The sequence below is a fragment of the Poecilia latipinna genome, unplaced genomic scaffold, assembly GCF_001443285.1.
Source record: "Poecilia latipinna isolate Pla-1442-1.1 unplaced genomic scaffold, P_latipinna-1.0 Scaffold1007, whole genome shotgun sequence".
In the NCBI taxonomy this organism is placed as follows: domain Eukaryota; kingdom Metazoa; phylum Chordata; class Actinopteri; order Cyprinodontiformes; family Poeciliidae; genus Poecilia; species Poecilia latipinna.
Genome location: NW_015113623.1, coordinates 610577 through 633568, shown reverse-complemented (window position 1 = coordinate 633568; position 22992 = coordinate 610577). Strand labels below are relative to the sequence as shown.

General features: G+C 38.3%; 1 protein-coding gene across 2 annotated transcripts; it reads right to left on the bottom strand.

Moving 5' to 3' along the window:
* Positions 1-7018: 7018 nt before the first annotated feature.
* On the bottom strand, positions 7019-21940 carry LOC106958689 (ATP-sensitive inward rectifier potassium channel 12). 2 transcript variants are annotated; one of them, XM_015050728.1, is made up of 2 exons: positions 21432-21940; positions 7019-12900 (listed from the first exon to the last, which is right to left on the bottom strand). In XM_015050728.1, exon 2 carries the CDS (start codon positions 12738-12740, stop codon positions 11439-11441), a length of 1302 nt encoding a protein of 433 aa, XP_014906214.1. In that variant the 5' UTR covers positions 12741-12900; positions 21432-21940; the 3' UTR covers positions 7019-11438. The 2 variants fall into 2 exon arrangements, with proteins under 2 accessions (XP_014906214.1, XP_014906215.1); XM_015050729.1 differs by having other exon boundaries at positions 21444-21940.
* Between the last annotated feature and the right edge of the window lie 1052 nt (positions 21941-22992).

The window sequence follows — 22992 nt, the reverse complement described above, 5'->3', positions numbered from 1 at the left end:
TCTAAGTCATAAGTCAGTGCCTCACCAGCAGTGAACCTCACCGCACGTCACTGCAAGAGCTGTACCATGAACAAGACGCAAAAGTTAAACTATCTGCGAGCTGCTGGAACAATAAATGAGTTTTGTTGTGTGCCGCTGTGCCCAGTAATTAGCCGGTACCATCCAGTGCTATTCTCTGTGGTAAAACATAGGGTTTTGGCCAGGAGGTGTCAACATTGCTCTGGGTTCAAACAGCAGCAGAATAAGGAGTGGGGTCAGGCGGAACCTGTGAAAAAGAGTCGTCATCATCAGACCCTCAGGATATTGCTGTGAGCTGATAAGATAAGAAAAGATAAAATAAGATAATATACTCCTTTATTAATCCCACAGTGGGGAAATTTACATTGTTAGAGCAGTACAAGGGGCAGAGCAGAACCAAGTACAAAACCAGACCCCAAAGGAAAAAGACCTGAGAACCTTGACATTTGATACAAAAATGATCCAAAGACAGAATCAGGTGTATGAAGGTATATGAAAAATAACGACAAAGACTTAAAAAGTTATCATAAGTGGAAAAGTTGTACGACGTTTATAGATGAATTTTGCAAAGCTCACAAAGTTGAAGAAAAATAAAAACTCTATTACAGTTTGGTAAATTGTAACGTAATATGAATTATTTTTATAATAAATAATACTGTCCTTTTAGCCATTTAAGTATTCTGATGACTTGTGTAATCACAGCTAAGCCCACATTTATTCATACCTCTGGTTTCTGATGAGTTGGTATCTTAAGAAAAGATCAAACGATTTCAAAGATTAATTAAAAAAAGTATTTTTATTGAGATTTTAATATCATAGTGTAGATAATTCAATTTGGTATTGTGGAAACTATACTGCTCAAAAAAAAATAAAGGGAACATTTCACTTTAATTTTGTGTGTGGCTCCAAATCCAGGCCTCCATTGGTTAATAAATTTGATTTCCATTGATGATTTTTGTGTGATTTTGTTGTCAGCACATTCAACTTTGTACAGAACAAAGTATGCAATTAGAATATTTCATTCATTCAGATCTAGGATGTGTTATTTGAGTGTTCCCTTTATTTTTTTGAGCAGTGTATATAGTTTTCTCAATTATATATAAAAAAGTTATTATAAGTATTGCAGTAATCAAACTCTTCACATAATTCCTTATCAGCTTTTTGTATGTTTCTTCTGGTATTTTGACGATTTTTGTGCCGTAACCTTAATCTTTAGCTTTAAAATAGCCATACATTAGATATTAATGAACCCTTCTCTGTGTCTTAATTAAGGAATCTTAATATGGGTTTTTGTTTTCCGTATTACAGTAATGTATCTCCAGTCAGACAGTACAGTGCCTCCAGACTTTGGGTCTGTTCTTTCAGGGCTACAAGCTGTGAGCGAGTCAGTTTAGTTACAGTCAGTTGACATGACCTGATGGCTGATCTCCTCCATCTCCATCTACATTACAGGTCACTAAGGACAGGAGACTGGAGCGCGGTCAACAAGCAACATCAAGTTTCTGTGCTGTTAGAGATCCAAGTGCAGTAATTAGCAAGCAGAAGGAAACCTGCTGTGTTTTTTATAAGTTTCAATGAAAAAATACATTGAGTTCATCTGTAAAAAAAATAAAAAGAAAGTGTTGATATTCAGCATTTAATTTCACTGACATATAATCAAAGTATCAGATTGTTATGGTCTGATGATGACAGCAGGAGAGGAATTTTAAAAAAAGGTACAATTCAACGAACAAACGTCTTACAGGCATCTGGAGTTCTGATTTGCTTTGTTTCTAAAGGTGACCTATTGAGTTCCTTTGACATGTTAGGATAGGTGTATATAAAATAGGTGCATTTTTTTGTGTGTATGCACAAAATCATTCTTAGATAATGAGATTTCAGTCTGATCAGTTCTTCACATCCTTTCAGAATGAGCTGTTTTAGGGCCTCTTGTCATTTTAAATCCAAGAAAGCCAGTGCTGACCACGCCTCCTAACTCGCGTGTAGCAAATGACTGTAAACAGGCACGCAATTATACAGCCCTACATCCATGAAAAGCAGAAGTGAAGCCTCCTGCACAACCAACAAGAATGCAGCAAGTTTTTTTCTGCCGCTTTAAGCAAAGGAAAATTCTTCATGGTTTTCAAAGTAAAAAAAACAACAAAAAAAAACAAGAAGAAATTGTTTTCAGACCAATTTCCTCGGACACCCCTAAATAAAATGCGGATGGATTCAGAAGTTGCCTAATGATAATGTAATTTTAAAATGGCCGTTCTGTGAAGGCCTCAGAGGTTCATTAGAAAACATTATTGGTTGATACGCAATCAAATGTCAAGAGAGACAGAATAGCATAACCTTAAAATAACAGAAGCAGACATAATTAAAGTTTTATTCAATTTTTTATAGCCTATCTGTTGCAGTCGAGCAATTCTGATTCTTCTTCTTCTTCTTCTTCTTCTTTGCTTCTTTCTCAAAGACATACTGAAGGGCCTTCAGGCACACAGAGATGATTACCCAGAGTGGAGAGGCAGGAAATGAGAGTGGCCCCATCAGGTCCTCTCAGGGAGCCTATTTATGTTGCTGTGAATCAGAAGACACCAGAAGGAACCCGCTGCAGTTCATAGCAGACGAGGCGCACAATATGTCAGCACATTTAACTTAGAGCATGTTTTTTTTTTAAAGCTCCAACCGGCATCACTGATTAGGGAATTAATGTAGCAGCTAATTATGATGGATATTTATTTGTTTCTTATATTTCAAGCTTATCTGACAAACAGTTTTTAATCAAATAATGTACACAAACGCGCAGAAAAGAAAATTCTGGACGCAAATCCTGTTTTACATGTTGAAGATGTTAAACGGGCGACCCCAAGTGGTGGAGTAAAAAGAAAAGAAAAGAAATAAACATCAAATACATATGGTAGATTAAATAAGCTGTACACATTGCCTTTTATCCTAGACCCAATCATGTGAATGTTCTTCACTGTGAACATGAACTTATCTTTTCATTCTGGGAAACATCTAAAAAAAAGGAATCTAAAAATAGGCCGAGGTTGGAGAGGAGAGGAGTCTGAGAATGATGAAATGAAGCTGAGCATCCATCTGTGCTCTCTGAAAGAAATGTCGGTGTGATTTTATTTTTAAATTTTTTTTTTATCTCTAGTCATGTGCACTTAGGCTCTGTTCACAGCTAACAAGTGGGCTCTTAGCACAAGACAACAAGCGTAGGCTGCAGGACAAGGCTGTTGTGTTTTTGTTTCTTCCATTAGGGTAACAGACTAGAAAACATTTCTGAGACTTTGAATGGACTCTCCCGCTTCGGAATGTGAAAAATATCAACTTCTTGATGTCATTTAAACTTGTAAGTTTATGACTCATGCCAAAAGTCCAGCTTAATCAATATAGAAATAAAAAAATAACCTAATTAATTTGTCATCTTATGAAATATTAACGTAGGTGTGTTACTGTTGTATCTGTTTAATTTGAGAAGGAAAGGAAATAATTTTTAGTCCCATTGTACTGAAGAAATGACCTGTTAAAGATTTCTTGTTGGGTTGCATGGCACCACTCACTTTCACAGTCAAAGAACAACTGGCTAGCTGTTAGCAACTAAAAACACAGAAGCTACTGTGTATTTCAGAACTTCTTGGTGGCACCAGAAGGCTTTTTCACAGCTTTTTTTTATGAATGTTTGATAATCTGTTGTTCAAAATCTGAAATGCATAAACTGAATATGAATTATGTAATTCTACTTTGAGCAGAGATTCTTGAAAATTCAGTTTGAGATTCTTGACACCTTCCAATTGTTTACATCACATGAGCTAAGTGCATCGCCACATCCCTGCTAAACAGGCTGATATTAATTACAGTAATACTTCCTGTGTCAGGCATATATTAACACAGAGTGGAGCCCCACTGAGTATCTCTGATTGAACGATACTATCATAGGAAGTAGACAGGAGTGTGCCATAGCGGTGAACAGGAGCCCCATGGGGGTTAGTGCTAAAGCTAAAGGTCTTTATTTAGACCCTCTCTGCACATCTTCCCCTCTTTTTACCATCAGCAGCAATTCAATCCACAGGGAGCTTCACCTTTAACTCTAGACAACCAATTGCCTGGACAGGGTATACCAGGCTTTTGCTGATTTAAAAGGTGCAGCGGTTTTTTTGTTTTAAATCATGTGAGCTAATGTATGAGTGCAGACCCCAGCTGGCATGACCAAGTATTCCCTGGGAATCACAGAAGCGACATTCCCAAGAGATCCGAGGTTTTAGCCCTGGTGTTGTGTAATGAAGTTACTTTTCTATCTCCATCCATCCATCCGCAAGCTATTTGTCTCCCTTTGCCAGCGGGTTACATGGCAACAGTCTCCATATGGTAATTAATAGGTTCTACTTGCAGAACCCTTCAGTCTGATGTGGGTCTGGTGCATCAGTAACAACCTTCACTGTTTATTCGGTCCAATGGGACAGACTGAGAGAAGCTCATGTTTAGGCTTCAACAGACTCCAGTTTTACGCTTCAGATTCTATAACTTACTAAATCAAGTTATCAACAGAACCCTTGATTACATAACTTGGCTAGAAGGCGCAGGGATTTAACTCACTGGAAGGAATTAGTTTAATTAAAATCATAGTCTTTCCACTGTGGTAAGCTGCACCCATCCCGTCCAAACGGCATGTGACCGGGATTACAGCGAGGGGCTCAGTTTGTACTGACATGTCCTGAATCAGCCACGGCGTTCTGACATCTGATCACACAGTACGGCTCTCCGGTTTGATGTTACAGCTATCTGTAGACGGCTCATTCAGAGAGTTGGGTTTGAATCTGCGTTCTACCCATGTGTTTAAAAAAATTGATGTTTTTATGCATTGAGTACTGTTCATCCCTAATTCCTCAATGCTGTTATTTTTATACACTGACCTGCAAAATTACTGTCATCTCTGTACTTTTTTGTTTTTGAAGAAAAAGAAATGCAGTGTATTTTCCTGAGATTGTAGTCCATGAATGGACTACCACATGAATGATATAGAATTGTGATGGAAAATGATGCATAATTTGCATAATGCTTCATTGCATAATTTAATAATTAATTTTATAGCAAAATCAAGTAGCTATGTTAATTTCAGTAGTTAAAAAATGACTTAAAAATTTTTTACTTTGTAATTTAACAATTGGGACTCTGTCTCTTTAAGAAGCTCCTGCTCTTTTTGAAACACCGCCTACAGGAAGTCATCACTACATTGCTCCTCTATTGACCTTAGTTCCTACAACATAATTACACTTGCCAAAAGCTTTGCTTTGCATGCTGGTTACATGCAGAACCAACATGTAATTCCTATATGATAATATGAGTAATTATGTTATGAAATATTAAACACAGATCAAGTTGTCATAATATGTCAAGCATATTCCTGTCCATTTCAATGAGACTTTTTTTTCTGAATCTGTCCTGAATTGGTACATTGCTCCCAGATGAATCCATTAAATGTGTGAAGCAACGATCAACCAGTTTTCTGAAAGAGCTTAAAGATGCAGCTTATGAACCATCAACTGGTAAAATATATGGTGTCTGCAGACAGAGAACAAAGCAATGTTACATTTCTGACTATGGAAGGACAAAGATTTGAAATTGGTCAACAGTCAGAGAAAAGATGATGAAGAGGAGTGAGGAGACATGGGGCAGAACAGGCTGAGGATATAAAGTGATAAGACAATAGTTTGTGGCCCACAACAGGATTACTGAGGGACTTCCTCTAACGCTACTCCTTGTTCCTGAACCTATTGTTGCATAGATCTTCTCATAGGTGCAGATGTGTGTGCATGAAGATATGTACCAAATTGGTGAAAGAAATCTGGTCCAATCAGCAGCGTCCTGAACTCAGGTGATACAAGGAATCCATCAGGTATCTGGCTGGTGAGGAAGGCAGAGGCAAAGCAGCATTTCAAAGGCAAACTGATCAAACTCATGGGAAAAGAACTGAGATTTATCAAGGACCACTGGTAAGCCTTTCACTGGACTCAGCTGAAAATATTAAAATTGTGAAAGAAATGCATGTCTAAAGTTACTGATGGAACTGATAAGATAAATTATTCAATTTAAACTAAATGTCTCTAAATGTGCTTAGAATTTTTGTGGTTGGTTTTCACCTCTTCATCGATGTAAATGAAAGGGTGAGTGAAATCCTGAAGTGTCAAGTGTTGAAAACCATGAAGTTATAAAACAATTGACATCCCCTAAAGACTTTTCCTCCACATTGAGATGGAAATGATAAAGTGATGTAAATCCTAAAACAATGCATGTCTAGTTTTTCTTAAGGAGATCACCTCATGTTCCCATTTCTACTCTAGTTTTGTTTTTTCTTGTCTTTTCGTTTTTTAAATGAAAGAGAAATTACAGTAAAATCATAAATGTTAATATTGCTCTGTCTCTTTCCACTGTTCTCTCAATAGTTTCACTTTACAACAGACTCCAGTTTTACTTTTAAAAACTTCCTCCATAGTTAATAACGGAATATTCCTGCACTGCTGTATTGACATGACTAATCGTTCAACACAGTGAAACATGGAGTTAAGATTTAATTTTGAGGATTTTGAGAAAGAAACTGTTTAATTTGTAGGCAGGTATTCCACTGTGTTTTGCTGTTTGTACGAATTGTTTTGAGAAATGCACCAAAATCGACTGAGGAAAAACTGTGATGCAGCGGAGTGAACAGAAAACGCATCAATCCCTCGGCAAGAACTTCAAGTTGAAGGTTTTCTGAAACATTAAGACTTCCTGTTGCGTTAATCATCACTCATGTGTTCTTACATAAATCAGCTGCAATTCTTCTGACAGTTTTTTTTCTCCAGAAGGGCCAAAAGGCTCCTTGGCCCAATAGTTGTTCATTTGTTGCTGCGATTAATCAATGAGCCATCTTGAATGAATAGCAAACCAGCAAGGAACCACTGAGTTTCTAACTGCAAAATAACCCTCCTCCCCCGCCCCAAAAAACAGTAGTCTTTTTGTTTCACAGAAATTGTTTTTTTTAATTGAATAATTTGAATTTCTTTCAATGAAAATCAAACGTCCAGTAGACATTTTGCTGGACAAAGGAAGACTTCTACAGAGGTCAAAGTTCTTTTTTCATTTTTTTTCTCTCATTCATCCATTTAAAAGAAGAAAAAAAAATCAAATGGTTTAATCATGAGCTTCTGTGCAGAAAATAGAGCTGAAATAAAAACGATTCAGACAAGAATATTGATTTTTAACTTACAGGTGAAATTTCATTTTAATACTCTGGTAAAAACAGATAAATATTTATTGCTGCTTTTTCTATCAAAAAAGAACCTTATATAAAAATAAGCAGGTTTAATCCTCCTGATAATGTTCATCGTAACATTATTTTGTTAAACCTTTAGATTTCATTAAAACCTTTATGTTTGCTTCCTCTTTAAGGGCTTATGGGAACAATATTAAAGCTGAAACAATTTTTTGAAAACAAAACAAAAACAAATTGATCCAGTGAAGAAGTTGTTGACTCTTCACTTTTATTACCTCTACAATTTAGTAATTGGGTGCAGAAATATCATACTTTAGTGTACACAACCTTCCCAGAAGGTAATGAGCATAATAAATAAATAGTAAAGGTTGGAAAAAGAATGCTTGTCAAACAACAAAAAATATCTATGTACAGCAGGGAAAATAAGTGAACATTTTCAGATTTTTCTTTGACTTTGCTGGCAGATGTTGGCAACAACCAGAATATCCACAGAAATCTAAATTTTAAAAAGTCAATAAATTATGTGTTACAAAGTGAAATGACACAGGGAACAAGAATTTAACACAGTACATGAAATTCATTAAAACCTCAGTAGAAAAGCTGTTAATAATAACTATGATCTAAGTTATGTGCTTTGCTCAGATTTGAGTTTTGACCCTTTCTTAACATAAACCATCTTTAAATTTTCAAATTTTTCCATAGACTTCCATAGATTGGTTGGTTGACTCGGACGTTCTAGCAGCATTATTGACAGGCACCGAGATCCCACTGGGCTGTGTGTTTGGTACCATCGCCTTGCTGAATTCATCTTTGGGTTTTTATCAAGAATATCTCAGCACATTTCTCCACAGTTGATGCTTCTTCTTCAGCAGTGGAGTCTTGCGCTGTGCGCAGTGGTGGTTGAGAGTATCATTTATGGATTTCATGAAACAAATGGAAATTGATCTGAAGCTCTCAGTGAATTGTCTGTGGCTCTTTGACAACTGTTTTCATAATTCTTTTCATTCCTCTGCCAACAATCTTGGAAGGTGCTTGGTCATGACCACTTTATGATGGAAACTGGATCTTTCCAATTCTACATGTTGACACCAATAATGTTCACTGGAACTATTGCCAATTTAGAAATGCAACCGTTTTCTCTTACTCATCAGGACATGTTAAGAAACCTTATCAGCCAACTATTTTAACTTTCTGTCCATTTTTGCTGTGTTTTCATTCATTCAGTACTCACAGTACTCAACATTCACTCATTCATACTCATGTCATCTCACTTTATTCCATATTATTACTTCATATATGGACATATTTGTTTTCATGATTTCCTACTTATGGATTGTATTGGTTGTTACCAACATCTAGTCTGAATCTCAAGTCAACATGTCGATTCTTATCCTGTGAAATGAATTCAATACTTATTTTGCCCAACTGTACATTTTTCTATTCTCTAACAAATTACTAAGAAATATTATCAGACATACCATTTAAATGACTATTAAGAAAATATTAGTCATTGTGACCAATGTAACAACCATTACATGGTTCTCCTTCTGTTTTCATATTTCACCACATTCCATTATCTCTCTTCTATAGATGTGTGTGAACATCAACAAAAATCAGTTCAGGTGAGATATTAGTATTATTATTAGTGATAAATTCTGATGTAACATCCAGTATGGGCTCTATTACACTTCCTATTGTCAGTGACAAAGAGAGACAATGTTGCTTTAAACTTGATTTTCTCTTTTCAATGATTTCTGTCAACAAGTGTCAGCCTAAATGGTTTTGGATGGTTGCTGTGGGAACAATCAGTTTTTAACTTAATTATAAGCAACACTTTGTTACTTTGGTATCAAATATATACAAAAACTAATAGTGATACAGGTACAGTTGAAATGAAAAAAAAAAAACATTTCCATTATATCCTTCAAAAACTTCTTTGGATTTATAAGTTTGTCGACAAAGAGGAAATCGTAACACATCTAATTAAATTGGCTGGAAAATGATGTGCTTCAGTGTTTATTGCTTCTATTTATGCCTCTCTATACTGACTCTGCTCTTTTTTCTTAGCTAAATATCTGTCTACAGTGTGATTTTAACCAATCAGATGAAGTTGGTCATTTGTTGCCTTTATGATTACAATCCTTTTTTCTAGCTAACGTTCACATCTCTCTTCTTTGTAACAGCCACTGTGTTCCCACCTTTTAACGAATCAAAACACATTAACTACCCATTAATATGTTTTGTTAATCACAACTGAATAATTTTTATCAACAGACATTTTCCATTTCCAGCTTAACTTCACTTTTGAATTTCCCATTTTCTTCATGTTGAAACATCTACTCATGGAAACTGACTTCACACCATTTTTCATTTACTACAGTGAATATTGATTAAAGCAATGTCATCACACAATTGTTTCACATACAGATTAGATTAGATGTTTATCCCCTGATTTGGGTAATATGCATAGATTCATTTTAAACAGAAAAATTGCAATTGTTTTTACAAAGTGGGGTTGTGTGGATTAATTGCGGGCAGTAAATGTTTTACCTGAAAATATCAGGAGATGTTCGAACAGAAGATACAAGCTAACAACTTCTTAGTGCAGTGCCCATTTCACAGGAGTTATCCAACATCTAACGCAACATAAGCTTAAAATATTCTTTGTGTTTTGAGGGAATGCTACATTTGATATTTTTACATCAAGGCAAATTCACATGATGCATTACAATTGATTGTACTTTGTCTATTTTCTCAATCGTCTTCTGTGTTACGACTTGATAAAATCTGCACATTTTAAAGACGGCTGGAATTTTGTTTTTAAATTTGGTGTTACAATGAAATAAATATTGCTCAGAAATTCTAAATAAACATTTCCCTGATCAAATTTATGTAAACTTTTACTTCAGTTTTATTTGTTAAAAAAACTGGTTCTTTCGATTGAGGAGATTAAAGGATATTTGCCTGAGCTAAATGTTAGTTACCAGCTGAAGGATGTTTTTATCAGCACACGGTCTGCTCTCAAAATCAATTTTGCTCTACTACTTTTTTTACTTTCAAAAAAAGTAAAAAATAAAATAAAATCTCATGCTAAAGTTATAATTTCTCAAAATACGTTGTATATCATTTGGATTTTGAATTTGAATTATTTTAGATTGTTAGCTTGATGAGATCTGACTGACGTTCATACACTGAGATCCCTGCTAAGATACTGATGTCTTGTAACTGCTCTGCACAACCGCATTTAAACAAAAATGCAAACTATTGCTTAAGTTTCATATGGAATATATATGAGTTTATGGATACCAGCCAAAATAAATTGACATGGTTGGTTACATGCTATACAAAAGTATGGTTGTAGTTTAGGTTGTTGTTCTTTGTCAGATTACAAAGAACAGCTTTTCATGGTTGACCTTCATCAGGATAAACCTGGATTGTTGCAGCATGTCCTTAAAGCATGTGAAATGTTACTTTTCACCACTTTTGCGTTTGTGGTTTTTAAGTTAAAACCATGCCACGAACAACTCGTATGAACTCCTCATAAGTGCTGTAGTAATTCATAAAGTGTTTGTGCTGTTTCATTTCAGTTGATCGTTACATTCTTCGTCAAACTAAAAGCACATTTAATGTTTCCTGCTCTCCTGTAAAAATTAGATTTTTGTGCCAGAATATAAAACAAAGCTACGAAATGATGTTTTACTTTTGTGACTGAATTCTTAATGTCTTCCTTTATGCTTGTCCAGCAAATTACAGCATTGCTAGACGAGCTGAAGAGAAGATCCAGAACATTACAACGGGTGGCCAAGAACACGTTCTACTTTTAAAGGTGCTTTTGAATCTGGTACTGGACACAAAACGACTTATTTAGGAAATGTATTTACACCTAAGATGTATCATAAGGTCCTGCCAAAAAACGTAGCATTCTTAACTCAAAATGACCGTGTGAAAAAACATTCAAGTTTTGGTGAAGGAAGGAGGTCTATCTTTTTCTTAATTGTAGATGTTACTTGCCATCGCCATCTACACATTTGCATTTCCAAAAAATCCCTTTTTAAGGGTTTTGTATTCGTTTTCAATTCTCTTACAATTCTTAGCTCTACCTATGGCACTTTGCATTGTTCTGCATTTTTATTCCATGGATAAAGTTAAAGGAATCTGATGCTTGGTCATTGAGTTAGCGTCAAATTTCCGACTCTCTACGATATGATCTTTGATCCAACGACCTGGTGGCCTGTAAACGTTCAAACTCGTGTCGGCTGTTCCTGTCCGGACTCAGATTTGCCAATGCTCTGCTCCCGCCGCCTAAGTCGTCCTCCTCCTCGTCACGGTTTAGGAAGGCCAGCTCGTTTTCATAGCAGAAGGTGTTGGAGCTGGGCATGAGGAACTTGTTCTCCACCATGTCCTTGGCACTGCAGCGAGGGGTGGACGGCACCTCGTACGTTTTGTGAAAGTGTGAATAATCCACCTTGTACAGGTTTTTTTCCTCAAACAGGACAGGTTCAAACCTGTGGCCCCAAAGAATCTCAGAGGCCAGGTAGGAGCTGCGAGCCTGCGTGGTCATGGCGGTTGCTTCGACCATTCCCTCTAGGATGACGATGATCTCAAAGTCTGCCGTCTCCAGGTCCTGCTTGCTGATTCCAAACAGAGGGCTCTCCTCGTCTATCTCATGGAGAATAGTGATGGGTGAAACCAAGAAGATCCTGTCTAAACCTTTGTCAAACCCTACATTAATGTCTATCTGGTCTAGTGGAATATACTCCCCCTCATCGGTTATCCGAGGTTTGATTAGCTGTGCTCTGACATGAGCTTCTACAATGTGACTCTTGCGAAGGTTTCCCACTCTCCACATAAGACACAGCTTTCCATCCCGCATGGCAATGACTGCGTTGTGGCTAAACAAGAGTGTCTGCGCTCGCTTCTTAGGCCTCGCCATTTTAGCCATGATGGCGCCTATCATGAAGCAGTCAATGATGCAGCCAACTATCGACTGGAAGACGACCATGAAGACAGCCACTGGGCACTCCTCGGTCACGCAGCGGTAGCCATACCCTATTGTTGACTGTGTTTCAATGGAGAACAAAAACGCAGCCACAAACCCGTTGACCTGCAGCACGCAGGGAGTGAAGTTGTCGTCTCCAGCTGGGTTGTCCAGATCCCCGTGCAGCAAAGCAATGACCCAAAAGGCCAACCCAAAGGCCAGCCAAGATATGACAAACACAAGAGTGAAGACTACCAGCATCCATCGCCAGCGGATGTCGACGCACGTGGTGAAGATGTCGGCCATGTAGCGCTGTGATTTGTCGTCCATGTTGGCAAACTGCACGTTGCACTGGCCATTCTTTTTCACAAAGCGGTTGCGGCACTTGCGGCGTGTGTGGATCTTGCCATTCCCAAAGCCATTCATGCCATGCATGGTAGTGAGGCGGAGGCCTTCTTCCTCTGACGAAACAATGCTGTAGCGGTTGATTCTTCCCACACTCATACTCCTTGACGTCGTCTCCAGCTGCCGGGCTTTTGTCAGACGGGCAGGCCTGGAGTCCAAGTGCGTGATCAAGGCCCCTCGCAGCTTGATCACTGGCTATGCTGCATTTTAGTGAGTCATTTAGGGGGCATAGTGGGAGCTCAGTGTATGAATCCAGTTCCTGTAGAGAGCGTCAAGAGAGAGTAGTGTGAGTAACATGATGGTCAGGTCATGTAAAACGGCACACCTGTTGGCAAATAATAAACAGTACAAGTTTTTTATCTCCTTAAATTACAGAACCACATATTTGCAAATAAGAGTTTTTTTCTGCAGGACTAGCATTGGCAACTGATTTGTCTGAGCCCGTGTCCTACATCTTAGGGTTTTTTTTGTTTTTTATGTATGTATGGAAACATGATAACTATTTTATAGATTTTCTTTGGCTGGTTAATCCAGAAGAAAACGGGAATGAAGCCCTAATGAGAAAAATTACACATCTAGCAGGAAGTGTTTGTGTGTAATTCCCAGTTCAGGGTCTTCAGTGTTAGAGCTCATCCAGTTACTGTGGTTACTATCCTCTTTTTCTCCTGCCCTCTTTAATCATCATGACATTAAATCCAATTAATGCTCCCAGAAGAGTCTTCCTGCCTTTTGATGTGAGCTAAACAAGAGCCGGGCTGGCCTCACACTGTCGCCACTTATGTCAAATTACCTTTCCTGTGTTTTTCTTTAGAATTATTAAGAAAGTTAGAAGTGACAGCTAATCAAAGGGATAGTTTGGGATTTTATAAATCATGTTCTGTTTGAGGCTTATAATTGGTTAGTATCTCTTGGATCCAGATGAGTCGGAAAGTGGAGGCAAACGGGGGCTAAGAACAAAGCGGGCTTTTACCGTTTAAAGACAACTTCAATCTCAAAAATGTAAAAAGATTTAGGAAGAAACTATTTCATAAACCTTGAAAACTTAATCAAATGGTAATTTACACAGAAGCTAAAAATGATGTAAACTGGAACTAGAGGTGACGGTGCACCACAACGGATCTTCCCAAAGTATTTTCATCTAGTAGTGACCTACAGCTGTACCTAAGTAGCTTTTTCAAGAATCCATGCAGTACTTAAGTATTTATTTTTCTGAAGTTTTACTCCCTACAACTGAACATAAATAACTGTCCTCTCTACTGACTGCATTCTCAAAATTAGCTTACTTCGATGTTTATCGATGATGACAAAGTTATAAGAAAAGAGGGAAGATGAATTGACTTGTCAAACAGAAAATATTAACCGCAACATGGACGACGACAGTAAACTGGGAACCATTATACACAATGTTAAGAAAATAACTTTAAAATATGCTAGTTGTAAAAACTTGCGACAGACTGGCGACCTGTCCAGGGTGTACCCTGCCTCTCGCCCGGGACGTTAGCTAGAGATAGGCACCAGCACCCCTCTTGACCCCACTAAGGGACAACCATGGTTCAATTAGCGTGATATCTTAAGTACGATAGTTCTATTGAAACATATTACACTAAGTGGAATTAAAATAACTTAGCTTGTAGTTCTCTATAATTTAAAACACAGCTAGTCTCTCTGTGGACTGAGCAGGCATTCACAGGGGGTCATGGCTCTGTGTGTGAGTTTAACCCTTTGACCACTTTGATAAGATTCAACAGCTGGTGTAAAACAATCTGGTCCTGCCAACAGAGTAGAACTTCTTCTTGGGACAGGGTCATAAAAACATCTGTCTTCATTCAAAAGAAAATAACACTTCTTTGATCTTAAAAACAGGTTTTTACTGGAACATAGTCAACTAGATTTAAATTAACTTAGCTAAGGACACTCCCCTAAATTTGAATACAGCAGAGAAGGGAAACACACCCTCCCTTTAAAAATATAGGACCCAGAACCTTAACTTCAGATCGCTCCGGGGTTACCCGTGATGCTGTCCCCAGGGAACGGTGCGTCGGTGAAATGTTCCCCGTAAGTTTGTCTTGGTGTGGGGATGTCTGTGGAGTGAGGTAAATATTTGAATTGGATGCTGGTCTGTGATTTTATTGAGTTTTGTCAGTTTAATTAGTTGTTTGTCTAATAAATGTTGTTGTTTGGACTTGGGAAAAACGTTTGTCTTTATGACTGATACAATGACGACATCAAGGAATCCAGGCAGAAGAGAGAATAAAACAAGCCAAAAGATTTTAATTCTTCTTCTTCTGATTAAAATTAACAACAATGACAAAACATTCAGATTACCAGGCATTGCCCATCTGTAGCTGTGTTTTCTGCAGACCAAAAAACCAATTCTTGTAAGAACTTCTTTTTTTTTTTGTCAAATCAGAAAAAGAAACACTTTTAGGTAAACATACCTAAAAGAGAGGTCGTGAGCAAATGAGGACAACTTTTTCTTTTTAGATTTCTAAAGAATTATTTTGTATGTTTGAAGGTGAAAGTTATGTGTTTTTTTACATTTAACTTTTCTACTATAATTTAAAACTTGTACTTTATTTTACTTTCACGTAAGGAAAGAATGGTAAGCATTTTTTCACACAAAGTAGGCTCACCTATTATTTAAGTTCTTTTACTGAAGTAAAGACTGTGAATACTTTTGCCATCTCTTCCTAAAGGAAAGGTAAGGCAGTGAAAACATAAAATAAAAGAGGATTTGCTGAACTGTCAGATTATATAAAACAATATTTTTTCTTTACACCAGAAAATCATCAGTGGTGCACAGCCTGCTTTATTTTATGTGCTATTTCTTCATAAATAACCAACCAGGCAAATGGGACAGGAGTTCAAATGTTCATAAAATATTGTTAGCATTATGTTTTTTATGATTGGATTGGATTTCAAGGTGGTAAGAGTAGAAGGTCAATTTAAGTTTGCTCTTTCTCAGACTAACCATTAGCAGTGGACAACAAGAGAGCTGTCCACTGCAGATAAACTAAAGAGAGTTTAATAGTGGTGGAAAGTTAATAGTTGGGCAGTAGGAAGCTAAACTATAGTCTCTTGTGGAAGTGCAGATATTTAATATCCATAAACATTTTCCCTTTGAGAGGTTTTGAATTGAAAAGTCGGCTGAAATGATTAGCTAGACAAGCCAGCTAATAGCTGTTAGCATGTTGCCACACCCTGGATTTCTTCACTGTTTCATAACGTCACTGTAATGTAATATTTGGCTCCAACAGGTGAGGGAACTATTGCTGACAATAACATCACAGAACCTCAGATCAGAAAGTCAAAACGATCGATTTAAGCCACAATAATTCCCACAATAATTCAATACAAAATTCATGATGGCAGTTCGAGTGTAAGATTGTAATTGTTTTGCTGATTGAAGAGGCTCGACATACATAATGTATGCTGATGAAAAATAAGGACGGCGTGTCCTGGCTGTAGTTAAGGTCTTTCAGCAACATGCTGTGCAGTCATTACACATCTAACAGACAAGGTGTGTGAGATGTGTTAAAAACCTAAGTTTACCATTGTCCTCCGTTTACAATATTTATACTGTGGGACAACTGGGGGGGCGGGGATACTGGAACTCCTGTGGGATTTGTGTGTCTGCCACTTATCCATTGGTCACACAATTCCAGATGCTGCAGAGATGCAGACCGAAGGACTCTATTTATTTGACCTCATTCTGTAAAATTTGCAGTGTTATTAATCATGCAGTGAGGATGCACTGAAATAGGGTCCCCTTCCCTCGGTGCTTCCTACAAGAGTAAGGCAGATTTCTCACCAGTATCCTGGCCTTTAGCATCTGTGATTAAACACATTGCAGAAATCCTGACCAGGAACAAGCCGGTTACAGAGTTAGAACCCAATCTAACAATGTTCAGTGCTTTGCAGACATGTACGCCTTGAACTTTTTCCACATTCTAACCACAAACGTTATTATTTGGGGAGGCTATGTGACAGACGAATACAAACTAATATACACATGCATTTTGCATAAGGGCCAAAAAAATGTATGCCAAACACATTTTTATTTGCAAAATTTTGAAAATAAGGTATTTTGGTAATTTCACCCTACAAATGTGAACTACCTATATATATATAGCAAAGTAACAAAGTATATATATATACACACACACACACACACACACACACACACACACACACACAGTGTGTGAAATGTGTATATTAAACATGACTTTACAGAAGTTTGACTTTGTAATGTAACACCTTGAAATTGGGCCTCTGTTTCTTTAAAAGCTCCTGCTCTTTCTGAAACTCTGCCTTCAGGAAATCATCACAACATGGCTCCTCTATTAACCCTTTAACCTTTTTACCACCGGAAAACTGAGAAACAGCCCCTATGATGAAATATGACGGCTGCTAATTGCTTGTGGCTAGTCTGAAGGAACTGAGTGGGGGGGTCGCTGGTAGAAGGTAGAAACTTGCAAACTGCATCCTTGAAAGCAGCACTAGGTCCACCCAGATGTTTTGCACATCTGAATGGTTGCCATGGGAGATTAAATGATTTCTCAAACATGCATGAAAGAATCAAAGCAACACTCCAGGTCTGTATTTGATGAGAGAATCACATTATAACATGATGTAAAGCTCAAAAAGTTTACTTTACATAATACCATCCCTTTAAGGAAATGAATACTTTTGAAAGGCACTGCATGTCCCAAAGAGTCTGGACAAAAAATGAGCAGTGGGGATGATTTTGGTACATCTCTTATATCATTGCCTCTGTCAGGCACGAGATAACCTTATCAAAGCTCTGAGTGCTGAGCCCTGGGGTCAAGAAGTTTACCTCCTGGGAGGTGGATTGAAGTCCCCCTGGGCGCAGACAGCTCTCATTGTTTTGCATCATCCGCTCTGTGTGTCTGCCTGTCTGATTTGGACCCCAAAGACCCAACAGTTCACTCATGTGCGCTCCCAAATCCCGAGTGCCTTGCAGTCTGCCACACACACTACAGCTTTATGTGTGTGCTCCCTCACATGGAAGCTCTGCTGATCTGCGGCCGGATCTCCACGTTCCGTCCCTCGGGGTCAAACGCACGCCCTCCACAGGGAAGCGTACTGTAGCCAGTGCTGCTATTTTTGCATTTTTGACGACGTAGCTCATCAAAGCAACAGCTGTCGGTGCTAAAAATAGGGTTCGTTTTGCTCAATTCATTACACCCTGAAACACACGTTGGACCTTTTTTTTTTCTCCTTATACAAATGTAACAGCTGGGAAGGTTTGTATTTTACAGACAACTTCAACAACTCTGTTATGTAACTGAAACTAATCAAGATCTCCAGCATTGTTGTGGCGTGTCGCACCAAAGCAGGCCCGACCTGAGCGGCTGGCCCAACCTGAGCGGCCCCGTACGGCACATAGCCTTACAGCCTCTACAGCCTCACAGTGTCAGGGGTGCAACTGGTTCGTTAAATGAAAGTAAAAACTTCTCCTGAGCCCTTGGAGTGATTGGATAAGAGCCTGAAAATCCTAAACTCTACCATGTAGACCACATTGTGCCTCAACAATTAGTGGCACTCCAGATAAAAATGTCCACAAAGCCCAAAGATTAGCTCTTTTTCTGTGAAACCAAAGTCCTTGTTTTCTTTAGCTTAACTTCAGCACTGCAGATGGCGGCTAAATAATCCTTAACTTTCTCACAGTTCCGGATGTTCTGAATTTTTTAATTGTTGCCCTGACTGTAAATATGAGGAGACAAGTAGATTTTTTTCTTGTGACCTTTTCCTGACTAGTGAAGATCAACAAGGATCCAGCTTGCATGAATGCTATAAGTTGTTGTCTTTACCATTTTGAGTAGTGGCTAAGAGATAACATTGCTAATGTAAAGTTGCTAGTCACTCAGATCTACTTCAAATGGCAAAGTACCAAGGCAGCTGGACTTCTCTAGTTTATTGAAACAGGAGACGACCACATCCTACGACACCAAGCCATTTAGGACCGTTTTCAGATGACTGAAAATGTACCAAAATGCTTCAGCTGCACAGAATTGAATTAATGAGATAATGTGGCGCTGAAATAAGACAGTTTTTGTATCTTTTTGAACCAATAGCAGTTTTCAACTCATAAGGAGATCAGAAACACGACCTGAGAAATATGAACACCAAATTAGGATAAATCCTAAGTGAATTTACTGCAATAAATAAGTAACTGAAATAATAAACCAGTTATCAGTCATCTTAATAATAAAGCATTTTGGTGCAACAAAAGGTAAAAAAAAAACCTTTTTGAGCTCAATGACTTGATTCAGTTTAAATTAAATAAACTCACAGCCTCACGGTGTGTGTTCAAAACATTGCAATGCAAACAACAGAAATAAACAATTAAAAAGAAATAAACTAATGATAAACTGACATTTCATGTATATGAAGTGCAGAGTTGAACTGATCAGACCTGGTGCTGCTGCTGCTTGTTTCTGAGGTCTGACCTGCAGATTTGACCCCAAAAAACAAAAACAAAAAAAAAACAAACCCAAAAAGCTTTGGGTTCTTTGATAGATCGTTGCTGTGATTATCACAGAATCTATCAGCATTATAAGTTTATCTCCATTTATGTGCTGGCCCTGAATAACTACTTTTTAAAAATAAATAAAAATGAAAAAAGTTCATGTTGGTTCTGTTATAGATGATATAATTTTAATGAATTTACTGTAAATAAAATAATCACTTTTTTCACTCGTCTGGACCAATCAGTGGGACATTTCAAATTCCAAAGTATTCACACCCCTTGAACTTTTCCATCCATATTTTGTCACATTACAATTGCAAACAAATATATTTCATCGGACGTTAATGTGAAAGACCAACACAAAGTGGTGTACAACTGTGAAAGAGAAAGAATACATGATTCAAAACATTTGACTGAAAAGTGCGGTGTGCAAATGCATTCAGCCGCCTTTCCTCTGAGTGCAACAAGTTGCCTCCTGAAGTTGCCTGATGGCTGCAGGTAGAGTCCATCTGTGTAATCTAATCTCAGCAGTCCATACACATGCCAGAGAGAGCAATCTTAAATTTCTTCCAGAACTTTTTTTCTGATACTATTTTTCATGGGATTTAAAAGAAGAGGCCGACAGAATGCTGATAAATAACTTGATGCAATAGAAAAAAGTGGGAGGGAATGGAGAGAACAACCAAGTCTACTGGGAGAGAGGAGTCCATCTCAAGTAAGAAGCACAGGGAACTGAGCTGCTGAGGATCCGCCTCAACCCCCCTCATCCCCCAGAGACCTTTGTGAAGGAAGCTCAGAGGCTCAGGTGTCACTTTATTTTCCTATAGCTTACCATGTGGAACTCAGCCGGTCTCAAGTGACCTAAAAGCACTTCCTCATAATAGGTAACATAGCATCTTAAGACTGTAGAGATCCCGTCTGAATGCGTTAGATTTAATGAAATAATCAGGGTTACTAATTCTATAACTGCAGCTCACAAACATGATGAAACCCAACAGATTTTGGATGGCGACTGACCCTGCAGGCTCCCGTATCTAGGCCACTTCCTGTGCATTATTCAGGCTGCCCTTCAAAAAAAACCCAAAAAAAACATGCTAACTTACAGAAAACCAACAAAACTCCACAGAACTGATCCCCCCCGCTTCACTGTTATAATAAACGACTCGACCCGGCGCAGGCCCGACGTTTGCACCTGCAGCCGCTCCACCGCACACACACCTGCCGGTTCCCTCATCACAGCTTCTTCCCTGTGCCGTGTTGCGCTGTAGTGGTGCAGCTTGTTTTATTATTTGTACAACTTCACAAAGCCCGATTCACCCACATCACACCTTCGCTCTGTAATTTTCTAATTTTAAACAACACTGGTTAGTTAGAGCACACACACACAAGCTCCAGCCTGTTACTTAACACACCACAGCCACGATGAGTCTGTAAATAAAAAATAAAAAAAACGTTTTGAAGCTTTTTTTCCTTTTGGAAAATTACATATTCATGCTCGCATCTTGTCCTGGTGAGTAGGTGAATGAAATCAAAATAGTCTTAAGAAGACATGACCTGCAGATCTGCATTACATAACCTCCATCCTGCCTTTTTGTTTTTTTTTTTTGTACCTGCACGTCACTGATTGTTTTAAGCGAAAGCAGCACCTGAAGCAACACGTTCATCCATTAATACGTCTGCTTTCTATTCTCAGGCTCTTGCAGTTAATTCTTCAACTGCAAGTTATTTTATTTTCTTAAATATGAAAATGGAATTGATTATATAGGGTTTCTGTTTTAGAATAATAATTTTGTGATTCAATTTTTTTTAATATTTCAAACCTAAAAAGATTACATTAACCAATCTAAATCGTTGCAATTTCGACATTTTGACAATGTGTTCAAATTGAAAAGAGAGGAACTCAGAGTATGTATTTGCATAAAGATAATAAATAAAATGTCATATTAAAATGCAGAAATGAGACCTATGCAATTGTTTAGGTTGCAAACTAATCTGATTTCTGAAGTTTTTCCTGCCACTTTAATTTTTTATTTATTTATTTATTTAAGTTTTCATCCCCCTGACAAACTAAATTGCTGAAATAAATGGATCTGGTTTGGTTTGCTGTCTTGATTTCAACTGGTAATTCTGACCCGTTTGGGAACAGATCTTTTTAAAAACATCCAGTAAGATTTTAGTATTTACTGTGAAACTACTGAGGATGCGTTCCACTAGGATGCACCTCCACTGCTCCAAACAGTGACAGACGTCAACGTGACAGATGGGCTGAAAGTTTGCGGTAAACTTCCTCGTCTTACCTCTATCCCCACCTGTCTGAAATGGAGGCTCCAGAATCGTGGGGCGCTGCGTCCTCTCCCAGTGCTCCCATTAACCAAACTGAGGCATTCTGCGCGTCTGCAGCTGCAGCTTCTCCTCCTTCGTCTACTCAAAAACCGTAGAGGGCCGCTCCGTCATCCTCTGCACCTTTGGGTCTCATCATCCTTTTCCAGTGCAGACGAAATGTAGTTGCCACACTTGAACCTCTGGGCCACTCGCTCTCTGCCTGGACCTGCAAAGTGGGGTGCAAAGCTTTTTAAAACAGAGCTATCCAAAAGACAATTCGGGTTTTTGTATCTCCATCCTTGAGGCTGTCGTTTCAGCAGGTCCTTCTTACTTTTAATCCTTTACTCTGTCCTTTTTTTTTTTTTTAATCTTAAAAACCAGTAAATGTCCCCCAACTGCTCTCTCTATCACTCTTTAGCAATCTGATCTAGCTGGACGGCTGTTCCCTCTCTCCTCTCTCTCTCTCTCTTCCTGCTTCATGTGGCATCACAGCCGCCCTCCTCTTTCTCTCCCTCCCTCTCCCTCTATCTTCCACTCGGTGTCTCTCCATCCCTCCCTTCCTCCCTCCCTCCCACATCATGGCACTACCAGTTGACAGCAACTTGATGCACAGACTCATCATTCAGAAAACACCAGCAGACCATCAGAGCACCATCCGCGTTTCGTGAAAAGTAGGTGAAGCATCCTCGTGAAGAATAGGAGCTTTATGTTGATGTTGCACACAAAAAAGGACGGCTGAGTCACTGCACATCTCATCTAGTGCATGTCTGTAGAGCCCTGCAAAAGTGGGCTGTGTATCTATGCTCTTGTACTGCTGAACAGTCAAGTGCAACAGTTGTTTCCAGAAGTCACTTAATTGATCAGTTGTTAGAATAATTATTAGTACAACTGTACAGAGCTTTCAACATTTTTACAACATTTACTAATTAAAGGACATTTGGACGAAACTGGACTGGATTTTACTCATGGACTTGCTGTTGGACACTAAAGTGTCCATAATTGTCCACAAAAGCAATAGTTTTTACAAGCCATTCCACTGTTGAGGTGATGCGTCAGAAAAAGATTTCTGTGCCTTAAAGAAACTGTGATCCATATGAAATATCTGTTTATTGCAGGTTTTGTGCTCTTTAGAATCGTCTAATGCAAAAAAAAAAAAGGCTTCACTATGCTAACTTTGTGTTTTCACACAGAACAAATGTGCTTTATGTAATTTTTTCAGTGCATAATGACCCACAATAAGTGTAAGGTTATTAAATTTGGAGATAGGGCAAACAAAATTACTCTTTTTTTTATTATGTGTGGCTAGCAGCTAGCTGTTAGCCACTAAAGGTATTCTCGCTGCCATTACGAATATTTACATTGCTTGTCACTCTGTCGCCATTGTTTTTTTGTTTGTTTGTTTGTTTTCCATCAAGTTTTCATTTAAAATGGTGCTAGACAAACCATGTAAAACCTGGCGCTGGCTTCTTCTTCTGTGCTTTTGTTACCAAGCAGCGTCGGCCCAGACAGTCTTTAGAAACCGACTCCGTCAACGCA